At 54.8% G+C, this 17,541-nt stretch overlaps 8 protein-coding genes across 8 annotated transcripts; 4 read left to right on the forward strand and 4 right to left on the reverse strand.

The window, feature by feature from the left end:
- Nucleotides 1-1,142: 1,142 nt before the first annotated feature.
- On the forward strand, nucleotides 1,143-3,850 carry BGZ61DRAFT_502561 (ABC transporter; the record flags this gene model as incomplete). The annotated part of the gene is made up of 5 exons (XM_046251736.1): nucleotides 1,143-1,492; nucleotides 1,558-1,738; nucleotides 1,799-1,996; nucleotides 2,053-2,245; nucleotides 2,287-3,850. The coding sequence occupies exons 1-5, from the start codon at nucleotides 1,403-1,405 to the stop codon at nucleotides 3,848-3,850; spliced, it is 2,226 nt and encodes a 741-aa protein (XP_046110592.1). The 5' UTR covers nucleotides 1,143-1,402.
- An 85-nt stretch (nucleotides 3,851-3,935) lies between these two features.
- On the reverse strand, nucleotides 3,936-5,423 carry BGZ61DRAFT_341431 (ATP-NAD kinase-like domain-containing protein; the record flags this gene model as incomplete). The annotated part of the gene is made up of 2 exons (XM_046239401.1): nucleotides 3,936-4,964; nucleotides 5,004-5,423. 2 exons carry the CDS (start codon nucleotides 5,421-5,423, stop codon nucleotides 3,936-3,938), a joined length of 1,449 nt encoding a protein of 482 aa, XP_046110593.1.
- Nucleotides 5,424-5,942: 519 nt separating this feature from the next.
- On the reverse strand, nucleotides 5,943-8,451 carry BGZ61DRAFT_489669 (putative N2,N2-dimethylguanosine tRNA methyltransferase; the record flags this gene model as incomplete). Its single annotated transcript, XM_046250239.1, has 2 exons — nucleotides 5,943-8,012; nucleotides 8,362-8,451. The coding sequence occupies 2 exons, from the start codon at nucleotides 8,449-8,451 to the stop codon at nucleotides 5,943-5,945; spliced, it is 2,160 nt and encodes a 719-aa protein (XP_046110594.1).
- A 486-nt stretch (nucleotides 8,452-8,937) lies between these two features.
- BGZ61DRAFT_526835 (uncharacterized protein) lies at nucleotides 8,938-9,744 on the forward strand (the record flags this gene model as incomplete). Its single annotated transcript, XM_046253021.1, has 2 exons — nucleotides 8,938-9,177; nucleotides 9,289-9,744. 2 exons carry the CDS (start codon nucleotides 8,938-8,940, stop codon nucleotides 9,742-9,744), a joined length of 696 nt encoding a protein of 231 aa, XP_046110595.1.
- A 930-nt stretch (nucleotides 9,745-10,674) lies between these two features.
- Nucleotides 10,675-12,225, forward strand: BGZ61DRAFT_526836 (uncharacterized protein; the record flags this gene model as incomplete). Its single annotated transcript, XM_046253022.1, has 1 exon — nucleotides 10,675-12,225. One exon carries the CDS (start codon nucleotides 10,675-10,677, stop codon nucleotides 12,223-12,225), a length of 1,551 nt encoding a protein of 516 aa, XP_046110596.1.
- An 82-nt stretch (nucleotides 12,226-12,307) lies between these two features.
- BGZ61DRAFT_86198 (acyl-CoA N-acyltransferase) lies at nucleotides 12,308-13,303 on the reverse strand. Its single transcript, XM_046257156.1, has one exon. The coding sequence runs from the start codon at nucleotides 13,041-13,043 to the stop codon at nucleotides 12,390-12,392; it is 654 nt and encodes a 217-aa protein (XP_046110597.1). The 5' UTR covers nucleotides 13,044-13,303; the 3' UTR covers nucleotides 12,308-12,389.
- Nucleotides 13,273-14,842, reverse strand: BGZ61DRAFT_502563 (Spo7-like protein-domain-containing protein; the record flags this gene model as incomplete). The annotated part of the gene is made up of 2 exons (XM_046251737.1): nucleotides 13,273-13,558; nucleotides 13,641-14,842. 2 exons carry the CDS (start codon nucleotides 14,840-14,842, stop codon nucleotides 13,528-13,530), a joined length of 1,233 nt encoding a protein of 410 aa, XP_046110598.1. The 3' UTR covers nucleotides 13,273-13,527.
- Nucleotides 14,843-16,005: 1,163 nt separating this feature from the next.
- BGZ61DRAFT_339816 (Alpha/Beta hydrolase protein) lies at nucleotides 16,006-17,500 on the forward strand (the record flags this gene model as incomplete). Its single annotated transcript, XM_046239259.1, has 2 exons — nucleotides 16,006-16,143; nucleotides 16,205-17,500. 2 exons carry the CDS (start codon nucleotides 16,006-16,008, stop codon nucleotides 17,498-17,500), a joined length of 1,434 nt encoding a protein of 477 aa, XP_046110599.1.
- Nucleotides 17,501-17,541: the final 41 nt, after the last annotated feature.

Raw genomic sequence — 17,541 nt, forward strand, 5'->3', positions numbered from 1 at the left:
ACCACGCCCTGAGCGCCTAGCGACCGCTTCCGACATCCCCGAAACCTCAAGAAGATGTCTCTTCCAGTTAATTGGTTTCATCTATTATATATTATACGCCCGAACTCGCACGGGGATGTCAACTGCTGCGTCGGGTCAGGGTTACCAGACGGAAAAGGGTCTTGCATCCTCGATTCCAGAGCCCAGAACCAGCCTGGTTCACCCTTCGTCGCCCGATGACCTCTATATTGGAACACAAGTGGCACAAGCATACATCCACTTGGGTGAGGAGCCAGTTCGCAAATGCCGCAACCTGTTACAAAAAATAACAGATAGTTTCTTTACCAGGGTCTATTCATCCAGAATATAAGTTGCAGGACAAACGACCCTCGATGCAGCAGCCCCAGAGTTCAGTCACATTCAGGAGGTCTTTAATGCAACTCTTTCAAACACAGCCAGTCTCATTTAAGAATGGAGTCATTGGATATTAAAGTATCTCCACCCGTGTCGACTAGCATACCAAACACAATTCTGAGAACCACGGGGTTCCCAGTCAGATGTTGCTGCAATCGTGGGTGGACTTATGCTCCAATGGCACGCGCCCCAAAGAGGGATAAAACGACGTATTTTATGTCGCAAGGGAAGAGATATAATTGGGGAAAAGAAATCACAGGAAAAAATAAGAAAACTTTTTTACCATCTGGCCCTCTCCTCTTCCTTTCTTCCTGTTTACTTTCAACCGTACAATTAACGTGAAACTAATCCGATAGAACGAGAGGTGCTATGGAAATAGTGTAGGTTGGCTAGGTACCTACGTCGCGTGAGAGAGAGCTTGTGAATGATAATACCGCGAAATAGCGAGTCGATCTATCAATGAGTGAGTCACTCACTCACTCATTAAGCAGTCATTTCCCGCCCTGACTGGCAGCGTCCCCGAAACTGACACAATCGATTTATTCGCGCTGTAGATCTTGGGGTCACACAAATTGAACTGCAGCAAGGCGGAGGCGTGGCGATTGGCGGGTCCTAATTCAATAAATGTAGCGAGTCATCCGGTATGAGTCACCGACAGTTTGATGGCGGCACCTCTACACGGAAAGGGCAAGTGGCATGTCTTTCTTCTCCGAAAGCACCTTATTCGTCGCTCCCGGACCGTGATTCGTTGGCGTTGGACTTGGCTGAGAGCAAAGCCATCGCGGGGAAAATCCGCGGAGAGCACCCAAAATCGCCATCACAAAGACAACTACTTAACCCATGTAGTGCCAGTTGGCTTCCAGTGCGGGAGCAAAGCGCATCTGCTGGTTTCATTCCATCAATCACTGAATGTACGATACTAGATTGCGTTTCTTGAATTTCTTGTCCCTTTTCTTCTTTCCAGAGTAATTGTTCTGCTTCTGCTTCTCTTCAATCCTTGCTGTCCACGATGACGTCGATTGCCGATGAATCTGTAGCGACCATCCTCTGCACCTCAAAGCAGACGCGCTTTCACATCGAGTCGCCCAATTATCGCGAGGTACAAACGTCCATTAAAAGCCCACCTCTCACAGACAGCCAGGATCTAACTCTGGGGACCCGCAGCTCGACATCGAAGGCATCTCCATCACCGTCACTTCGGGCAGCAAGGCCAGCGGCAAGTCTACGGCAAAGAGCAAGGGCAAGGCAAAGGCTGAGGGCATTGAGATCCTCACTAATGCCAAATTGAGGCTGAAGGAAGGCCAACGGTATGCTCTTGTCGGACGCAATGGGACAGGAAAATCTAGTACGACTCTGACTTTGGAGCACTCTTCAAGGTGATTCTTGCTAACCAACTCGTCATTAGCGTTGCTCAAGGCTATTGCGGAGAAGCTCATCCCTGGAATCCCCGAGGGAACCAGAATAGCACTTCTGCAGCAATCTAGACTCGTCGGTGAGAATTCCGATGGAAAGCCTGCCTCTGAAGGTGGCTCTGCCGCAAGCGTCTTGGAAGAGGTGATTGAGCGAGCTACGGCGAAGCAGACTGTTGAGCAGGAGATAAAGGGTATGCCTTCTTTCAAAATTTCTAACCGCATCTGTTCTCATAATTCATATCTGCAGTCCTATCCGAAGGCGTCAATGCCTCGGATTCATACGCCCCGGTTCGAGCCTTACGCCAGTTAAAGCATCACCGCCACCAGCAACGTGTCTTCCGACTCGACAAGGACGCCAGACTTCGCAGTGGCGCTCGTGGACTGCAGGCGCGTAAAGCATTGGTGGCATACGAGAAAGTCGTTGCCGAGTCCGGCATTGTGTACGTCATTGAGCACCATCGAGCCCCTTGACTCTAATAAGCCTGTGTAGTTTGGAGCAGGCGAACGACGACATCACGCCCGATATCCTCCAAGCGGAAACGCAGGAGGCTATTGATATGCTAGCCGATCTTCAGATCCAGGTCGATCCCTCTCACGTTGCTGAGACGGAGTCGCAGGCCAAGAGGATACTCACTGGTCTTGGGTTTTCAGAGTCGCTCATGGCGAAGCCCATCACGAGTCTCTCGGGTGGATGGCACATGCGCGCATCCCTCGCAACAGCTCTGCTCCAGGAGACAGACATTCTTATCCTCGACGAGCCCACCAACTTCCTCGACCTCCTGGGTATCATCTGGCTCCAGCGCTACCTCCAAGGTCTCGAGGATACGGACAAGGCCCCGACCCTGATCCTCGTCTCCCACGATCGCGACTTCATTTCCGTCTGCACTGATATTATCATTTTGAAGGATAAGCAGCTTACATCTTTTCACGGTGATCTTCCCACCTATGAGGCCTCCCAGTCGGAGCGTAAGCTCTGGCTCACCAAGATGAAGGACGCTCAGGACAAGCAGAAGGCACACATTGAAAAGTCCATTGCCGCCAACATCAAGGCCGGCAAGGCCAACGACGACCAGAACAAGCTCAGACAGGCAAAATCCCGACAGAAGAAGCTCGACGACCGCTGGGGCCTGCAAGTCAGCAATCGCGGCGGCCGCTTCAAGCTGAACCGCGACCTCGTGGGATTTCACCTCACCGCTCGCGAGGATATTGATATCGCCCCCGAGGACCGCCCCGTCGTCATCTGCCTACCAGAGACCCTCGACTTGCGGTTCCCAGGGGCGCTCATCTCCCTCGAAAAGGTCGCATTTCGATACTCGCCCAAGACCCCTCTCGTGGTCCAGGATATCACCCTCTCCGTCAGCATGGGCGACCGCATCGGCATCTTGGGCCTGAACGGCGCCGGGAAGTCCACGCTAGTAAAACTGCTAGTTGACGAAACCCGGCCGTCCTCCGGCATAGTCACCGCCCATCCGCGCCTGAAGCTGGGCTACTACTCCCAGCACGCCGTCGACGCTCTCCAGGCCATCGGGCGCGAAGAACCAGGTCTCACAGCTCTAGCTCTTCTCACTCGCGAGGTTGGAGCGCAAACTGATGAGATTAACGAGGGGGAACTCCGTGGCCTCTTCGGCAAGCTCGGCCTCCCCGGCCATTTCGCCTCCGACGTGCCTCTCATGAAGCTCTCAGGTGGCCAAGTCGTCCGCGTCGAACTCGCCCGGCTGCTGTGGCGACAACCTCACTGCCTGATCCTCGATGAAGTCACCACACATCTCGACTACGAGACGGTGACGGCGCTGCGGGAGGCGCTGCGTGATTGGGAGGGCGCTGTCATCCTTGTGAGCCACGACCGATGGTTCATGCGAGGTGTGGTGGAGGGGGCACGGGATGAGGATGAAGAGGATAGCGACGAGGAGGACGATGACGAAGAGAGCCCGAGGAGGCGAGTGGTGTATCGGTTGAAGGGAGGAAAGATGAGTGTTTTGGAGAATGGAGTGGATGAGTTCGAGCAACTCATGGAGAAGAGGGTGAAGAAACTACTCCAACAGTGAGACGAGTTATAACTTGAACTATGCGTGCCAATCAACAAATACACTACCAGGCAGCGGATGCTGTATCAACCCCCCCGGCGCCTCTTTATCTACGCAACAGACGAGAATCTGCCAACACCCTAAAAGGCCCTCGCTCCAACATCTTCACGTTCATCTGCCCGCCGCTTGGAACTTCGACGATTGTGCCATCAATGCAGACCTTACGCCACCTCTCTTCCTCTTCCAAAATGACGACTCGAACCTCTTCCACCTCATCGTATCCAACCTGCTCACCATCATCCCACTTGATATCCACATGCTTACCCTCGTCATATGCCTTCATCATCACCTCCATTGTCCTCTCGCCTCCGACAGGCCCGAAGTGAACCAGGCGAAGTTGTCCCTGGAGGGGCTTGCTCGCGGGCGATATGGTAAACGTCCGTTCTAGGTTCGACACTAGTGTGGCGAGCACGTATGCATGCGTGTCCCGAGGGATGCCCTCAAACTTGGACGATCCGGGACGGCGAATGGAAACCTGCGCGCCGTATGCGTGGGCCTCCCTGAGGAGTTCCTGGGCGACCATACCAAAGCGTTTGTTGCCATGGACGCGGTACTCAGGCGTGTCGCTTTCGTAGACAATGCTGGCGTGGAACCCATAACTAGCAACGATGGCGCCGTTCAGGTGGGATACAGAGGTTTCTTCTTTCAAAAACTTGGCATCATTATTGGATTCACCAGTCGCAGACGCTTTGTCGGTAAAGGTGACTATTCGAGAACCCGGTGAAAAGGACGCTCGAAAGACCGGGAGATCAGAAGCCGTTCCCTGAAAGAGCGTTCGTAGTCCATGGACCAGTGGGCTTGGTCCGGGACTCAGATATAGAGGCTTGTGCATGGAATGAAAGAGACCATTTCCCGTCCCCAGAGGAAGCAGTGCCATCAAGGGCAAGGTCGCGTGTGATGAGTCTTGATCAGACCCATTCAGTAGCTCCACCACTCCGCCGTCTCCGCTGAGAAGGACAATGGTTCTTGACCTTGGGCTCTGGTCGTTTGAGGCCCATACACTTTTCGAAAAGTTGCGAATGGTCTCCGCACTTTGCGTAATACTGAGTCGGTAATACAACTCGCTTGTGGGTGCCTGGCGACCGTGGGCCTGAAGCGTACGCTGCTCACCAACGTGACTTGCGATTAATTGCCATAGGTGTTGCAGTACGTCTTCCCATACTCTCAAGGCTAAGCCCGTGCCGGATTTGGTCGAGACAATGACGTCTACCTCGGCATTTACCCCATGGCGGAGGTAAGGCGGCAAATCCCTAATGACATATCGCTCTGGTACCTCAGCAGGTATCTCTGTGGTTCTAAACAGAGAGAGGCGATACGGGTTTCCCTGGTCTTCGGGGACTTCCTTGAGACAACAAATGATGAACTCCAGGTCCACGGTATTTGTGCCTGGTGCTTCTAGAATGAACAGGATTTCGTCGCCATCAAATTTTTCGGATGTTCCGGCTCGAGTCCACGTCAGATTGCCGTCTGCGAAAGCGACGTCATCTACAGGCAGAACCTCTTGAGGATGCGCCTGCGACAGTGCGGAGCTCATTGTGCGGGGAACGGGGCGGGACACAGTAGCAACGATGGATGAAACACCGGATTCATAGAGAGGAGAAAAGAGAGAGAAAGAAAGGGACGGCTCGCTTCAGACAAGGACAACCGATCTTGATAGATGCATGAATGGGATGTATGTATGTGTGGTGTTGGGATGGAGTAGCTATCTGGCCAATAAAGGCAGGTGAGGCAGGTGAGGCAGCAAGCACGCGTAGCGCGGTCACGAGCAAACGCCCTGCATGTGAAGGAGCAATCAATCGGCCTGACGGAGCCGAGAGGGCGGTGCTTTTAGAAGAGCTGCGCTATTTGGCTCGGTTTGTTCTGGCATTGCCCTGGATTTGCACCATCGCTTGTGGGGCCGGCTCCAGCTGACGAAGATTGTCCGCTCCAGGCTCCAGATGACGCCAGTCGCATCAACCGAATCCACACGACCGAATTAAGTAAATCGGGCGCAGTCATTCCTCTCCTTCAAGTATGGTATTCCGACTGGAATGGAACAATCCATGTCTGTATCTTACCGTTTGCTGGCCTTGGAGAGCGGACCCCAGTTCTCCCGAGGATTCATCTGGTATCGAACATACTTTTGTTCTCCACGTCGACGCACAAGTCGCACCAAGTCCTCGTTGAACAATAATGTCTTGCGCAGCTCCTCTTCGGTTGGAGGGACAGCCTCGCTTCCGTTTGATGCATCGGCTGACTCATTGGCCTTCGCGTCTGACGCCTGTTGCTGTTCCACCCCCTCCATCTCTGTGCTCTGATCCTTGGATGGTGCTTCCTCCGATCCAGCATCTTCACGGCCAACCAGGCCCGCCTCTTTCAGGATTTTCCAAGCAGCCGAGGATGACTTGATATTTGCTTCCTTGATGGGAGACTTCTGGCGGATCCACTCAGTCATCACCCACCAAATTGTAGACCAAGGGGCATCGGTCTTGATGCTTCCCGGTCGGCAGTGGCTTCTCGTAGTTCGGTAACCCAGGTGCATCAGGGCCCCTCTAAACATATCTTCGCCAGGGGTCGAGCAACTGACCACGCTGGCCAGCTTGCTAGGGATGACAAAGAAGGGGTAGTTGTCAATGGCTGCAAGCTTGATATCCTTGGGATCGATTGACTCTTTGATCTCTGGTCCTTCGAGATACTCCTCAAGAGCCGTTCGAAGCATACCCTCAAGTCTGGGCAAGGTGCCATAGACAGAGCTGTCCGCTCCGGGGATCTGCTCCAAGAGTCGCTGTATGAAGTCCTTGGAGTGAATGTGTCCTCCATACATCGGGCCGTTGATGTGCATCTTGAATCCGCAGTGCTGGCAAAACCGATCAGCAGTCGGCCCGAGAGACATAGTGTGCTTGTAGAAAGCCCCAGACCCCTTCTTATTGGGCGTCGGTTTGCTTCTCATGAGAGGCTGTGTTTCCCAAGCACCACAGCCTTGATCGCAGCTGTACACCAGCATCGTCTTAGCAGCGAGGAACTTGACGGACTGAGGAGACTTGGTAACACGAATGAAGAATTTGGTGTAAAAGTCGATCGAAAGCGAAAGGAGGGGTTCAATCGTCAGACCGTAGCGAGCCGCAGAGGTTGCAACTGCGTTCAGCACAAGTCGTAGACCACCTTCGTGCGAGTGCATGCCTTTAATGGGAATTCCACCATACAAGGCAAACGTCTTCTCGCAGTAGCTATGCCCAGCCCACACAGCGCTGTCTGTGCAGGTGATGCAAAGAAGACCACCGTCGTCTCGTACAGCCTGGACTGCAGCATCGAAGAATGGCGCGGCCGTACCGTAAGGGTCCAGGTCAATCACGTCGAACTTGTGAGCCTTGCCGGCGTTCCCTTGTCGATCTCGACTCGACAAATCGTCCGCAATCGCGCGGTACATGTGTGCGAGAGCATCGCCTTGCGTGACGGTGATTTTTTCCTCAAGCCCATTGTGGTTTACATTCATTTTGATCGTCTCCGCGGCCGAATCAGACAGGTCATTCGCCTTGACAGAGGTTACGAAGGGCAGCTCATGAGCATATCGAAGGGCTCGCAATCCAGACGCTGACAGAGCGTCAAGAATCTTGAACTGGGCTTTCGGGGGCTCGAATTTCTGTTGCTTCTCCGAAACCCCAGACTTTGGTTGCTCGAGAGCTTGCGACTGGCCCTCGACTGTGGACTTTCCGGCCTCGTCAGCGGTTTCCTTAGGTTTTGACACATCATCATCGCGCTTTCTCTTCTTCCCCTGCTTTGCCATGCGCGCTTCATACTGCTCTCGTCTCTTTTCGAGAACCTCTTCGCCGTATGTCTTGATCGCAAGAACCGAGAGATCGCGATTGTACTGTTGAATGGGGTTGTAGAAGACTTGTTGAACCTCTCCACGATCCTCGCCAATCTTGGCGCCCTGGGGCACTAGGATAGTTGCCTTTCCTTCCGTGACGGTTCGGTACTCTTTGCCACCATGCTCGACCGTGTTCGTGGGCGGTGCGTCGCCAGCCATCTTAGTAGTGGTGGAAAAAGTGTGGCAAGCGATTTGTTGTTGGCTATAAGCAGGGCGGCTGCGGGACGAATGGAGGGTTCTTGGAGAAGGAAGTATCGATGCGATTGTGATTATAAGCTCAAGTTTCACGCGTATGCCAGAAATTGGCCCTGGTCTTAGAACACTGCGATACATGCAAGCGGGTCGCAAGAAGGGCAGCCTGGTGTGGTCGCGAGATGCTAAAAGTCAAGTGGGAACCAAATTTTGACAATTCTGCCGCTCGTCACCAAGGCGGTGAGGAGCTGCTCCCCACCTCTGTAAGCTCCCCGCCATGTCTCACAGGGGTTCAAGCTTAGGTAGCAAGACGAAGTCAATTGAAGATCAAACTCTCAAGTAACGACATAATTACAATATCTGCTCCGCTTCTCTCATAATAAAGCCACTGGGTAACCAAGGCGCGAAACTAACTCTTATTTTAACATAATACCTGGGTTTGAGAAATGTTGCCTTGGATGGCAGACTTGATATCTAAATGCCCAAGGAGCCACCCGCGTTTTGCAATAGGCAGGATGTGCATGGCTCTTGTCGTATCTCGACGTAATGTCCAAGAGTAGAATAAGTGCTTCCCACTGCCAGCTTTCACTTTTGGAACCTTCCCACAAGTGTTACATTTTAAACGCAGTTGTTAATAATGCAAGCGCATTTCTCAAGAATGCTCCTGCCCTTATCTCTCAATCGCCTCAGAGGCGTTCTCCAACGGAAGGAATGACGAACATGGCAATAGACACAGAAGTTTAGCCATAGAGCCTGTTCTCTCCAACCTCCATCCGCAACCGTGTCTACTCAACAACCTTTCTCATCCCGACTCTCTACTTTTTCTAACCTTTTGACCTCATGAATCCTCGCTCTTGAATCCGTCAGGCCCTACCACGTAAGTGCTCCCATTTGCGATTTCGGGGACCCCTATACTCATTCCTAAACGCATGAACAGACTCGTTTCAGCAAATCATACAAACTCTCCTACTACAATTTGATCCCCCCTATTCCGTTGTTTACAGCTCCCATGTCGCAACAGCCTAAACCTAGCCTAGCGGCTGATTTCACAACCTGCACTCTGGATACACCAGACATCCAGCACGCCGTCAGCAAGGAGGACGCCGATGGTGGCGTTACCCCTAGGAGCCACGACCTGGGCCTTTGCAACATCCCCCGTCACAGATTTCTCACGCACGCCGAGTGGGCGGTTCTCGCGCATGGTGTTGGGGGTGTCAAAGATGCAGAAAATCAAGCGCCTCTGCACCCTGTCAGCTGGTGGTGGCCTCCCAAAGGACTTCCTCGCGGGCTCTACAGGGATGTTGTCTATCAACGCACAAAGGCCTTTTACAATTTCCATTTTGCGAGCATCATGCGATAGGTTCTAATGATCCTGCAACTCTTCCTCGGAGCCAGCCTTACAGGCCTCGGCTCGCTCAGCCTGCAACACGGCACGCCCATCACCATTCTTGGCGCAGCCAACACCATCATTGCCGGGCTACTTGCGTTTCTTCACAACAGTGGCTTGCCGGACCGCTACGGATATAACATGGCCGAGTTTAGAGAAGTCGAAGATCACATCAGAGAGATCCTCGATACCGCCATGGTCCCAACGAACCACACGATTGATCAAGCTCTCGCGGAGTGCTTCGACATGTACCAGCACGCGAAAGCGACCGTCTTAGCCAACAAGCCCATGACTTATACCACGAGCGGGGGTCTCCAGGCGGGAAGACGCTTCGTCCCCCCCGTTGGACCAGGGCCGACACCAACGGTTCAACTGCCAAGGGTCAAGGGTCAAGGAGGTGGGGGTTCTGGCGCCGAAGCGGCAAAGTGAGGACTGGGATGCAGGCGGTCAGCGCTCTTCAACAAAAGTCGCAAATATTATTAGGGATTCGCGTCCAGGCTAGAAACCGGCTTATTCCGCGCACGATGAGGAGGAGAAGTGGGTTGCATCATGTCATTAGTTTGCTTACTAGAGCCGGGCGTGCGTCTGGCGCGCCCACTCCGTCATCTTGCGGTGGCTATACGCGTTCAACGGCAAATATGGTTATCAGCCCTGACATCACCAGGCGCGGGATGCAGATGCAGTCAGGGTCTATGGAATCCAATCACAACCCATCGGTTCCTGAGGAGGCTCCTTTCGATCCTGACAACCGTTGTGGATGTCTCTCACTGGTCTTGTGCGTCCGTCCTGTCCCTGAACTACCACGTACTACCACGTAGTATGTACGCGACCAGACCAGCGACCCCATGATTGGCGCCAATCAAGCTATTAGCACCGGCCCCTGGTCTGGGTTAAATTGCTCCTCATCCATGATACCCCTCCTTCGCCAACTTATCACCCTCTTTCCCCTTCTCGTCGCTGTATCCATGCTTATTGAAACCGGGGCTATCAGTTTCACGTCTTGGCTGAAGGATGATCGGCCCACCGCGCACTCAATTCATATTAGTCCAAGGACTGGTCTAGGGACCGGATCTGCCACTGATGCCGTGCCACAAATTGCACTCTTGGAGATAATACTGTCGCCATATAAGCTTTATTAAGTGTCCCCTGCCGCCCATTGTGACGCAAGGTGTAGGTCCCTCGTCTCTCGTCCCGCCGTTGTAACTTGTGTGATCTCTTCCTATGCTCTTCAGCATGCCCGCTGGTCGCCGGTAGCCTCGCCTTCATCCAGACCTCTTCGCTCCCACCCCAAGTCACTCCTTTGCTTCTACTTATATCAGGTCGCCGCTTCGGTGATCTGCCTACGTTCATTCCCCCACCATGGTCGTGCTCACCGGCCCCCCAGCCCTGCCCTCCAAGGTCATCCGGCTGTTTGTGTTTGTGCTTGTCGTCGTCTTCTTCCTCTACACCCAGCGTTTGTCGAGGTCTCAGACGAGGAACATTGTGATCGATTATGCGGACCTGGCCGCAGCGGCTCCCCCGGCGGAGGAGCAGTACTTGAATCGCCTCAAGAACAAGTATCGTCTCACGAATTCCACCGCATGGTCAGCGTGGAAGATCCGGGCCCTCGAGCAGGACTCGGAGTGGACGTCCGTGACGAATCTCGACGCCGACTTTCATTCTAACGAATTCAACTATATCGATGTGGAAAACCCCAGCCGTATCCAGTTGGTCGCTCAGAAGCAGCTGGACGTCCCAGTCCCCGGGAGCCCGCTCCCTGCGCAGGTAGACGCTTCCGACTTTTTGTTCGCCATCTCCACCACCTACGAAAAGGTCATGGAAGACGAGTTCACCATGGTCAAGAACTGGGCGCGGTGGATGACGGGAGGAAGCCATGACGGAAACGGTGCGACATTTGTGCTCGTCCTGAACCAGTCTCCAGACCACCAGGTCAAGGAGCTCAGCGAGATTCTCAAGTTCCAGGGAATCGACGCCTACGTCACCACCTCGACGGAGCCCATGTCCGTGGCCCAGAGATACGTTGGCATGATGCAAATCATCAAGGACTTTAGCGGTACCCTGGCGCAGAAAGGCCAGCGCAAGAAGTGGTACGGCATCTTCGACGACAAGGTCTTCTTGCCCAACCTGTCGTACCTCCAGCACCGCCTGTTCAACTACAACTCCGACAAGGAGCTCTACGTGGGCTTGCCTAGCGAGAGGGCCGATTGGGCCATCGGAGACGGTTTCGTAACCACGTACGGCGGAGGCGCTGTGTTCCTCACGCGCTCTGCTCTGTCGCGAGCCACCGGGCTTTCGTGCCTCGACAGCTCAGGCGCCGATTCGGAGAGCAAGGGATGGGACACCCTCTTACAAGATTGCCTTACGCACCACACCGACATGGAGATGCGTGTGCTCCCGAGCTTCTACTCGCCCAACGATAACGACGAATACGCCGCGCGAACCGACAGCTACGAGACGGGCGTCCCGCCGCTGGCGCTGCACCACTACGAGGATCGTCACCAGCTCAACCCGAGCATGGCGCACCTCGTCACCGACGTATGCGGCGAGGCGTGCTTCCTGCAGCGTTACCGCTTCCGCGACAACTGGATCCTGGTCAACGGGTACACCATCACGGAGTACCCGGACGGCATGAACATGGCCGACATGCCCAACACCGGCGTCGGCCGCAAGGCCGTCATCGGCCCCCTGCACCTCGACGAGGACGACATCAAGCGCAAGATGCTCTTCTGGACGGGACGCCGCAACGTGTGGCGGCTGATGGACTCGGTGCGAGGCACTGACGGCGCCGTGTGGCAGGCCTACGTGAAGCGCGCCGCTGTGGGAGATACCGCGACTTTCAAGCGGTCCGAGAATGAGTTTATGGATAGCGTGATTGTTCTGATTTGGGAAACGACTGTTTCCGGTTCATGATTAAACCTTCTTTTCTTTTCTTCACTTCATTTCTTTTTTCTTTACTTCATCATGACGAAGATATAGGGGCACGAAGCTTTTGGTGTTTGGGCGTTTTTGCGGAAGTTTGGTTTTGAGTAGGAGTTGGTTTGGGGAGCTTAGCTATCAAGACGACGACAAGACCTTCAATTCAGTATCCAATCACCTTTCTCCAACTCCCAGTACAACTCTATCTCGCCTTCGCTATCTGCCTCTCTCTCGATTCCCTTGCCCTTCAGCCCCAACTTGTCATTGATCACTCTGATCATCGGCTCATTGTCGTTGAGGGTCGTGATGGTAATGCGATCCAGTTGTAGTCCACCCTGTCCAACACCCGCAAAGCCCCAGTCCATGGCCAATTTCATCGTCTCGGTTGCATAGCCCTTGCCCCTGTAGTCGGCCCCGATCAGCGCGCCCACATCCCCAGCCCGGAGCTTCTCCCCGTTGCGTTCGAGCTCCTTGATGGCGCCGTACCCGCCCAGGCCGATCATCTTCCCATCAGGCTGGTCCTCCGACCCAAGCACAACCGCAAGGTTCACGCGGCTGGGACCGGTGATGACTTTGCCGTGGGCGTCGTAAACGGTTGGTTCAGAGGCAGACTCTCGCATGCGCGTAATGGCGCCCTGTGCGGTGGATACATCCATGGGCTTAATGTTGGGGTCCGAGGCATTGCGGGGGTCCGAGAGGAGATGGGCGAAGGCTGGGGCATCCTTGAGCTCTAGGTTTCGTAAAGAGATCGAGAGTGTTTTCGACTCTAGGAGAGTCTCAATGTGGGACACGGTTTGAGTTTCCGAGGCCATGGTGGGTGGTGAATAAGGAGAGGAGAGTGACAGGTAGTAAGTATGCGACACACAGCCGGGGGATATCCGTATAGATATCTAGTCACGCAGGAGGTTGATAACAGGTGAGGTGCCATAAACATGAAGCAACCGACCTGGGTTCTTATGTACGTACAGTGGACGTGCAAAAGTTCCGACAATAAGCCCAATTAGCACTGAGGGATAAGATTTCAAGAAGTAATAAATGGTTGCCTAATGAAAGAATTTATAAAATATAAATATAGATAATACAATAGAGCCGGTTGGACCATGATACGTACGGACAATCGACGGAAAGCCCAATCGCATCCCCTGCAGCATGTGTGACTCAATGGAGTTTATCCCAGCTTCCTAGCTGGGAATAAATCCAACTGCAAATCGGCAACGATTTCCGGGTGACTGAGCAATCTGACATCACATGGCTATCCATCACGTAGTATGAGTCACGGTGTATTCATCATTGCTACTAAGGCTGCTTTCGCTTTCGCTCTAATACCCTGTTACTCTCTTTCTCTAGAACTGACGCTGGATCTTGAGGACACTGAATTCCGCAAGTCGCTATTCGCAGCCGCCTCCAACGTAACACTTCTTTCTCGAGCCAGAGGCGACGGAATCTCTGGCGTTACAGACCGCGATTCGTTCACAGGCCGTTTTGGTTTGGAGCTCGTCGAAAGCTTCTTCCGACGTCCAGAGAGTGAGCCACTGCTGGGCCGGCGATTGACTGGTTGATCCTCGCCCTCAATTGTTGGTGTCTGGCTCCTGGTCGAGCTCATAGATGCCCGGCGGACACTGCTGCCGCGGCGTCTGCGCTCTTTCTCAACTACCAAATGGCGCGGAGGATGCGCGCTCTTCTCCAGGTCGGGTCGTCGGTGTTGAGGATGCCGCCACGGGAGCCACCAAAACCATCCATACTGCTGCTTGGCAAGCTGGCGATCTCGCTCCTTGACCTTTTGGCGCAGCAGGGCACGGCGTTCGTTCTCCTTCTCCCAGTATTCGGTGCGATACAGCTCCCAGTTCTCTCTGAAGTTTGCGGAGAATGGTTTGGCCAGCAAGAGCAGCTTTACGTAGTCACCTCCAGGTGCAAGGTCTTCCTCATGTCCTGCTCGTTCCTCATCATCGTGTGGTAGTACCAGAGTGGGATGATTTTCGTTGGAGAGTTGAAGATCCTTGTCAACATCGCGCAGCAGACTCGGCTCAACGTATCGATAAGATGAGCTGGCGGTGTGCGAGAAGAGGCCGTAGGTTAGGAAAAAGCCAATCGTCGAGAGCGCTTCGGACCACAGCGGCCGCCGTATTATGACAAGTTTGCAGTTGAAGCCTCGTAGCCCTCGGTTCGAGATGGCAAACCAGCGTCGCGGCCATCGAATTCCGCGGTCCCAGATTCCGGTTGCCCACACGAGCACGGCGGTAATTATGCCACCCATCAGACACACCTTCTCGGCACCCTCGACTGCCCAGTAAATGGAGCCGCCGACACCTCGTCCATCCTCTCGGGGGGCGAAGAACAGGGCATAGCCGAAGAGGGCAATCCACAAGGTCAGGAGGGTCAGAAAGAAGGTATGGTGGCGTTTTCTCGCACGTAGCTCGAGGAACTGTGCTCGCAAAGACGCCTCGAGGATGAGTAGATTCAGGTATATCATGGAGGGCGAGCTCGGTGTGTGATTGAGGGGATCGCCATGTTTGCCGGAGGAGGCGATGATTGGGCTCGTACCAGCGGCATCCTTGGCACCCTGTGACGGGAGAGATGCGCCCTTGACAATGGAATCGAGGTCGTCGGCCATGGCGATGAGAGATTCGGGGTTCGGGGGGGGTTCAGTCGGGCCCCAAGAGGCTGGACGGCAGCCGGTCAGGGAGAGCTTGTGGCCATGCAGCCGCCGAGGAGACGCTGAGGGTGACGGCTCAAGAAGGGAAGCAAGCTGCAAGCGCGGCAGCAGCGGCTGGCGGCAGCAGGAACGAGGGGCTGTCGGCTGGGAGGGATAACGCGGGGAGGAAGTTGCAGTGATGGAGAGAGGCTTGTGGTAGCGCAAAACGTGGGCGAGCTTCTCATCTGTCGTGGTGCCTTTGGTGGTGCCTTTTTTCGGGCGTGAGCGTCCAGTGCGGGCGGGCGTGGAACGTCATCACATGGGCGAGTCGTCTGCCGTCGCTCCAGTACAAGTCCAAGAACGGGGCTCGGCCCAGGCGACACAAGCGGAGGATGGGCATGGAATTTAGTGGAGCGGACAGTGGACAGCCCAGCGGACAGCCACAGTAAGGTACGTAGAGACAGCGGACGACGCAGGGTCCGAGCGCCAATTGCAGCAGATTCTCCCAACACGTTGGGGATTGTCCTTTGCGGGCAGGCGGAAAACTAGCGCTTTTCTGTCCCAGCAAGCCCAGTAAAAATTCCAGTCTACAACTACGTAGTACGTAGCACAACCGCACCGGAGCCACGGTACGGAGAAGAACCGACATCTTCCGCCGGAACCTCTCTTTCTTCGCCGCCACGCCTCTAAACATTTCGGTTTGCGCGCTTTCACTCCCTCCCAGACGCCCACACGCGGGATTGACTCCCTCTATCCGCAATCTCTGCATGAACTGAACATCGGCCCTTGCGGACCTGCAATGCGCCGTCATAACTCCTCCCTACACCCACTGCGGACTTCATCACCATAGCGCCGGCAATCCCGCATTCCCATCGGCATCGGAACGATCCAAAATCCGAATCTGCCTTAACTCCGGCTCGCCGACGTCCAAACGTGTCAAACCAGGCGACAGAGGCGTCATCCGCTGGCATACCCGGCAACCTGGCAGCGCCTCCTTATTCTTTTATCGGCGGCCTGGGGCTTCAAAAGCGCCCCGGCCCCCGTCCGCTGTCATAGGCATGCTCAAGCTTCAAACCTCATCCGCGGTGCTGCAACTCTCCCGTATCACTCTCGCCGCCTCTCTTCCATCCACCAAGTGCAACATGTCCACCACCGACGGCACGGTGCGCCCGCCGACCTCGCGTGCTGCTGAGCATGCAGACGAATACAAACAGACGCCGCCTGCTCGCACAGCCGCTGCCTTCTTCCCCATGGGTTACAAGGACGCGGCATACCAATGGGTAAGTTGGCAAATTCAAATCCCCTCTTGTCTCCGGTCGACCGTCACTAACTTGCCTCCAGTGGTCCAGCTTGAGCCCTCAAAACGTTGAGCACAATGTCCTCAGCCTCATGCCGTACCTGAAGGAAGCCACTGGCACCATCACCCACCCGAACGCCATCGACAGCCACGACCCGTACGGAACCCGAATCTGGCGACGATCCATGGTCCAGCTCTCGGGCAAGAATCGCGCCCTAAATGAGGTATCGGTAGAGAGGGTCGGAGAAGAAACCGAGGAGACCCTCGTTATGCTCCACGGCTACGGCGCCGGTCTGGGCTTCTTCTACAAGAACTTTGAGCCCCTTTCGCGCGTCCAGGGCCTTAAGCTGTATGCTCTCGACATGCTGGGCATGGGCAACTCAACGCGACCCCCATTCAAGATCCACGCCAAAGACAAGGAGGAACAGGTCAAGGAAGCCGAGAACTGGTTCATCGATGCCCTTGAAGAATGGCGCAAGGCCCGCAAGATTGAACGGTTCACGCTGCTGGGACACTCGCTCGGCGGATACCTCGCGGTATCATATGCGATCAAGTACCCGGGACACTTGAAGAAGTTGATCTTGGCTTCTCCCGTCGGAATCCCTGAGGACCCCTATGCCGTCAACGCCGCCATGCCCGACCCCGAAGAACCGACCTTGCCAACCGACTTCACCGACGATCCGATGGCCGACCCCGAGGCTGCCAGCACGCTTGCAAGGCACAAGCCTGCCCATGTCGTCATCAAGCGCCCCCTTCCGAGCTGGTTTGTCTGGCTCTGGGACGCGAACATCTCCCCATTCAGCATCGTGCGATTGACTGGTCCCTTGGGCCCCAGATTCGTCTCCGGGTGGAGTTCCCGAAGATTCAATCATCTGCCTCCCAAAGAGTCTCAGGCTCTCCACGACTACTCCTTCTCGATCTTCAAACAAAAGGGTAGCGGCGAGTATGCGCTTGCATACATCCTCGCCCCTGGCGCGTATGCCCGCCGACCAGTCATCAACCGCATCCAAGAAGTTGGCCGACAACCCATCCCACAACCAGACGGTGCCAAGGCACCGAAGGAGACTGGCATTCCAATTGTCTTCATGTACGGAGAAAACGACTGGATGGATGTGGCTGGTGGTCTGGCTGCCCAGGAGAAGCTGAACCAGACCAAGCGAAAGGCCCTGATCCACGGCACAGATGAGGAGAAGCGGAGTGAGAACGGCAGCGCCAAGGTCTTGCTCGTCTCCAAAGCTGGTCACCACTTGTATCTCGACAACCCAGACGAGTTCAACGACATGATCCGCAAGGAGCTGGAGGATACCAAGGAGACAGAAAGGCGGAAGCGCGAATTGTAGACGAACACATATAAAACCCTCCCATCACCTCAACGGCGTTC

This window comes from Ilyonectria robusta, assembly GCF_021365365.1.
Source record: "Ilyonectria robusta strain PMI_751 chromosome Unknown BGZ61scaffold_2, whole genome shotgun sequence".
Classification (NCBI taxonomy): Eukaryota; Fungi; Ascomycota; class Sordariomycetes; order Hypocreales; family Nectriaceae; genus Ilyonectria; species Ilyonectria robusta.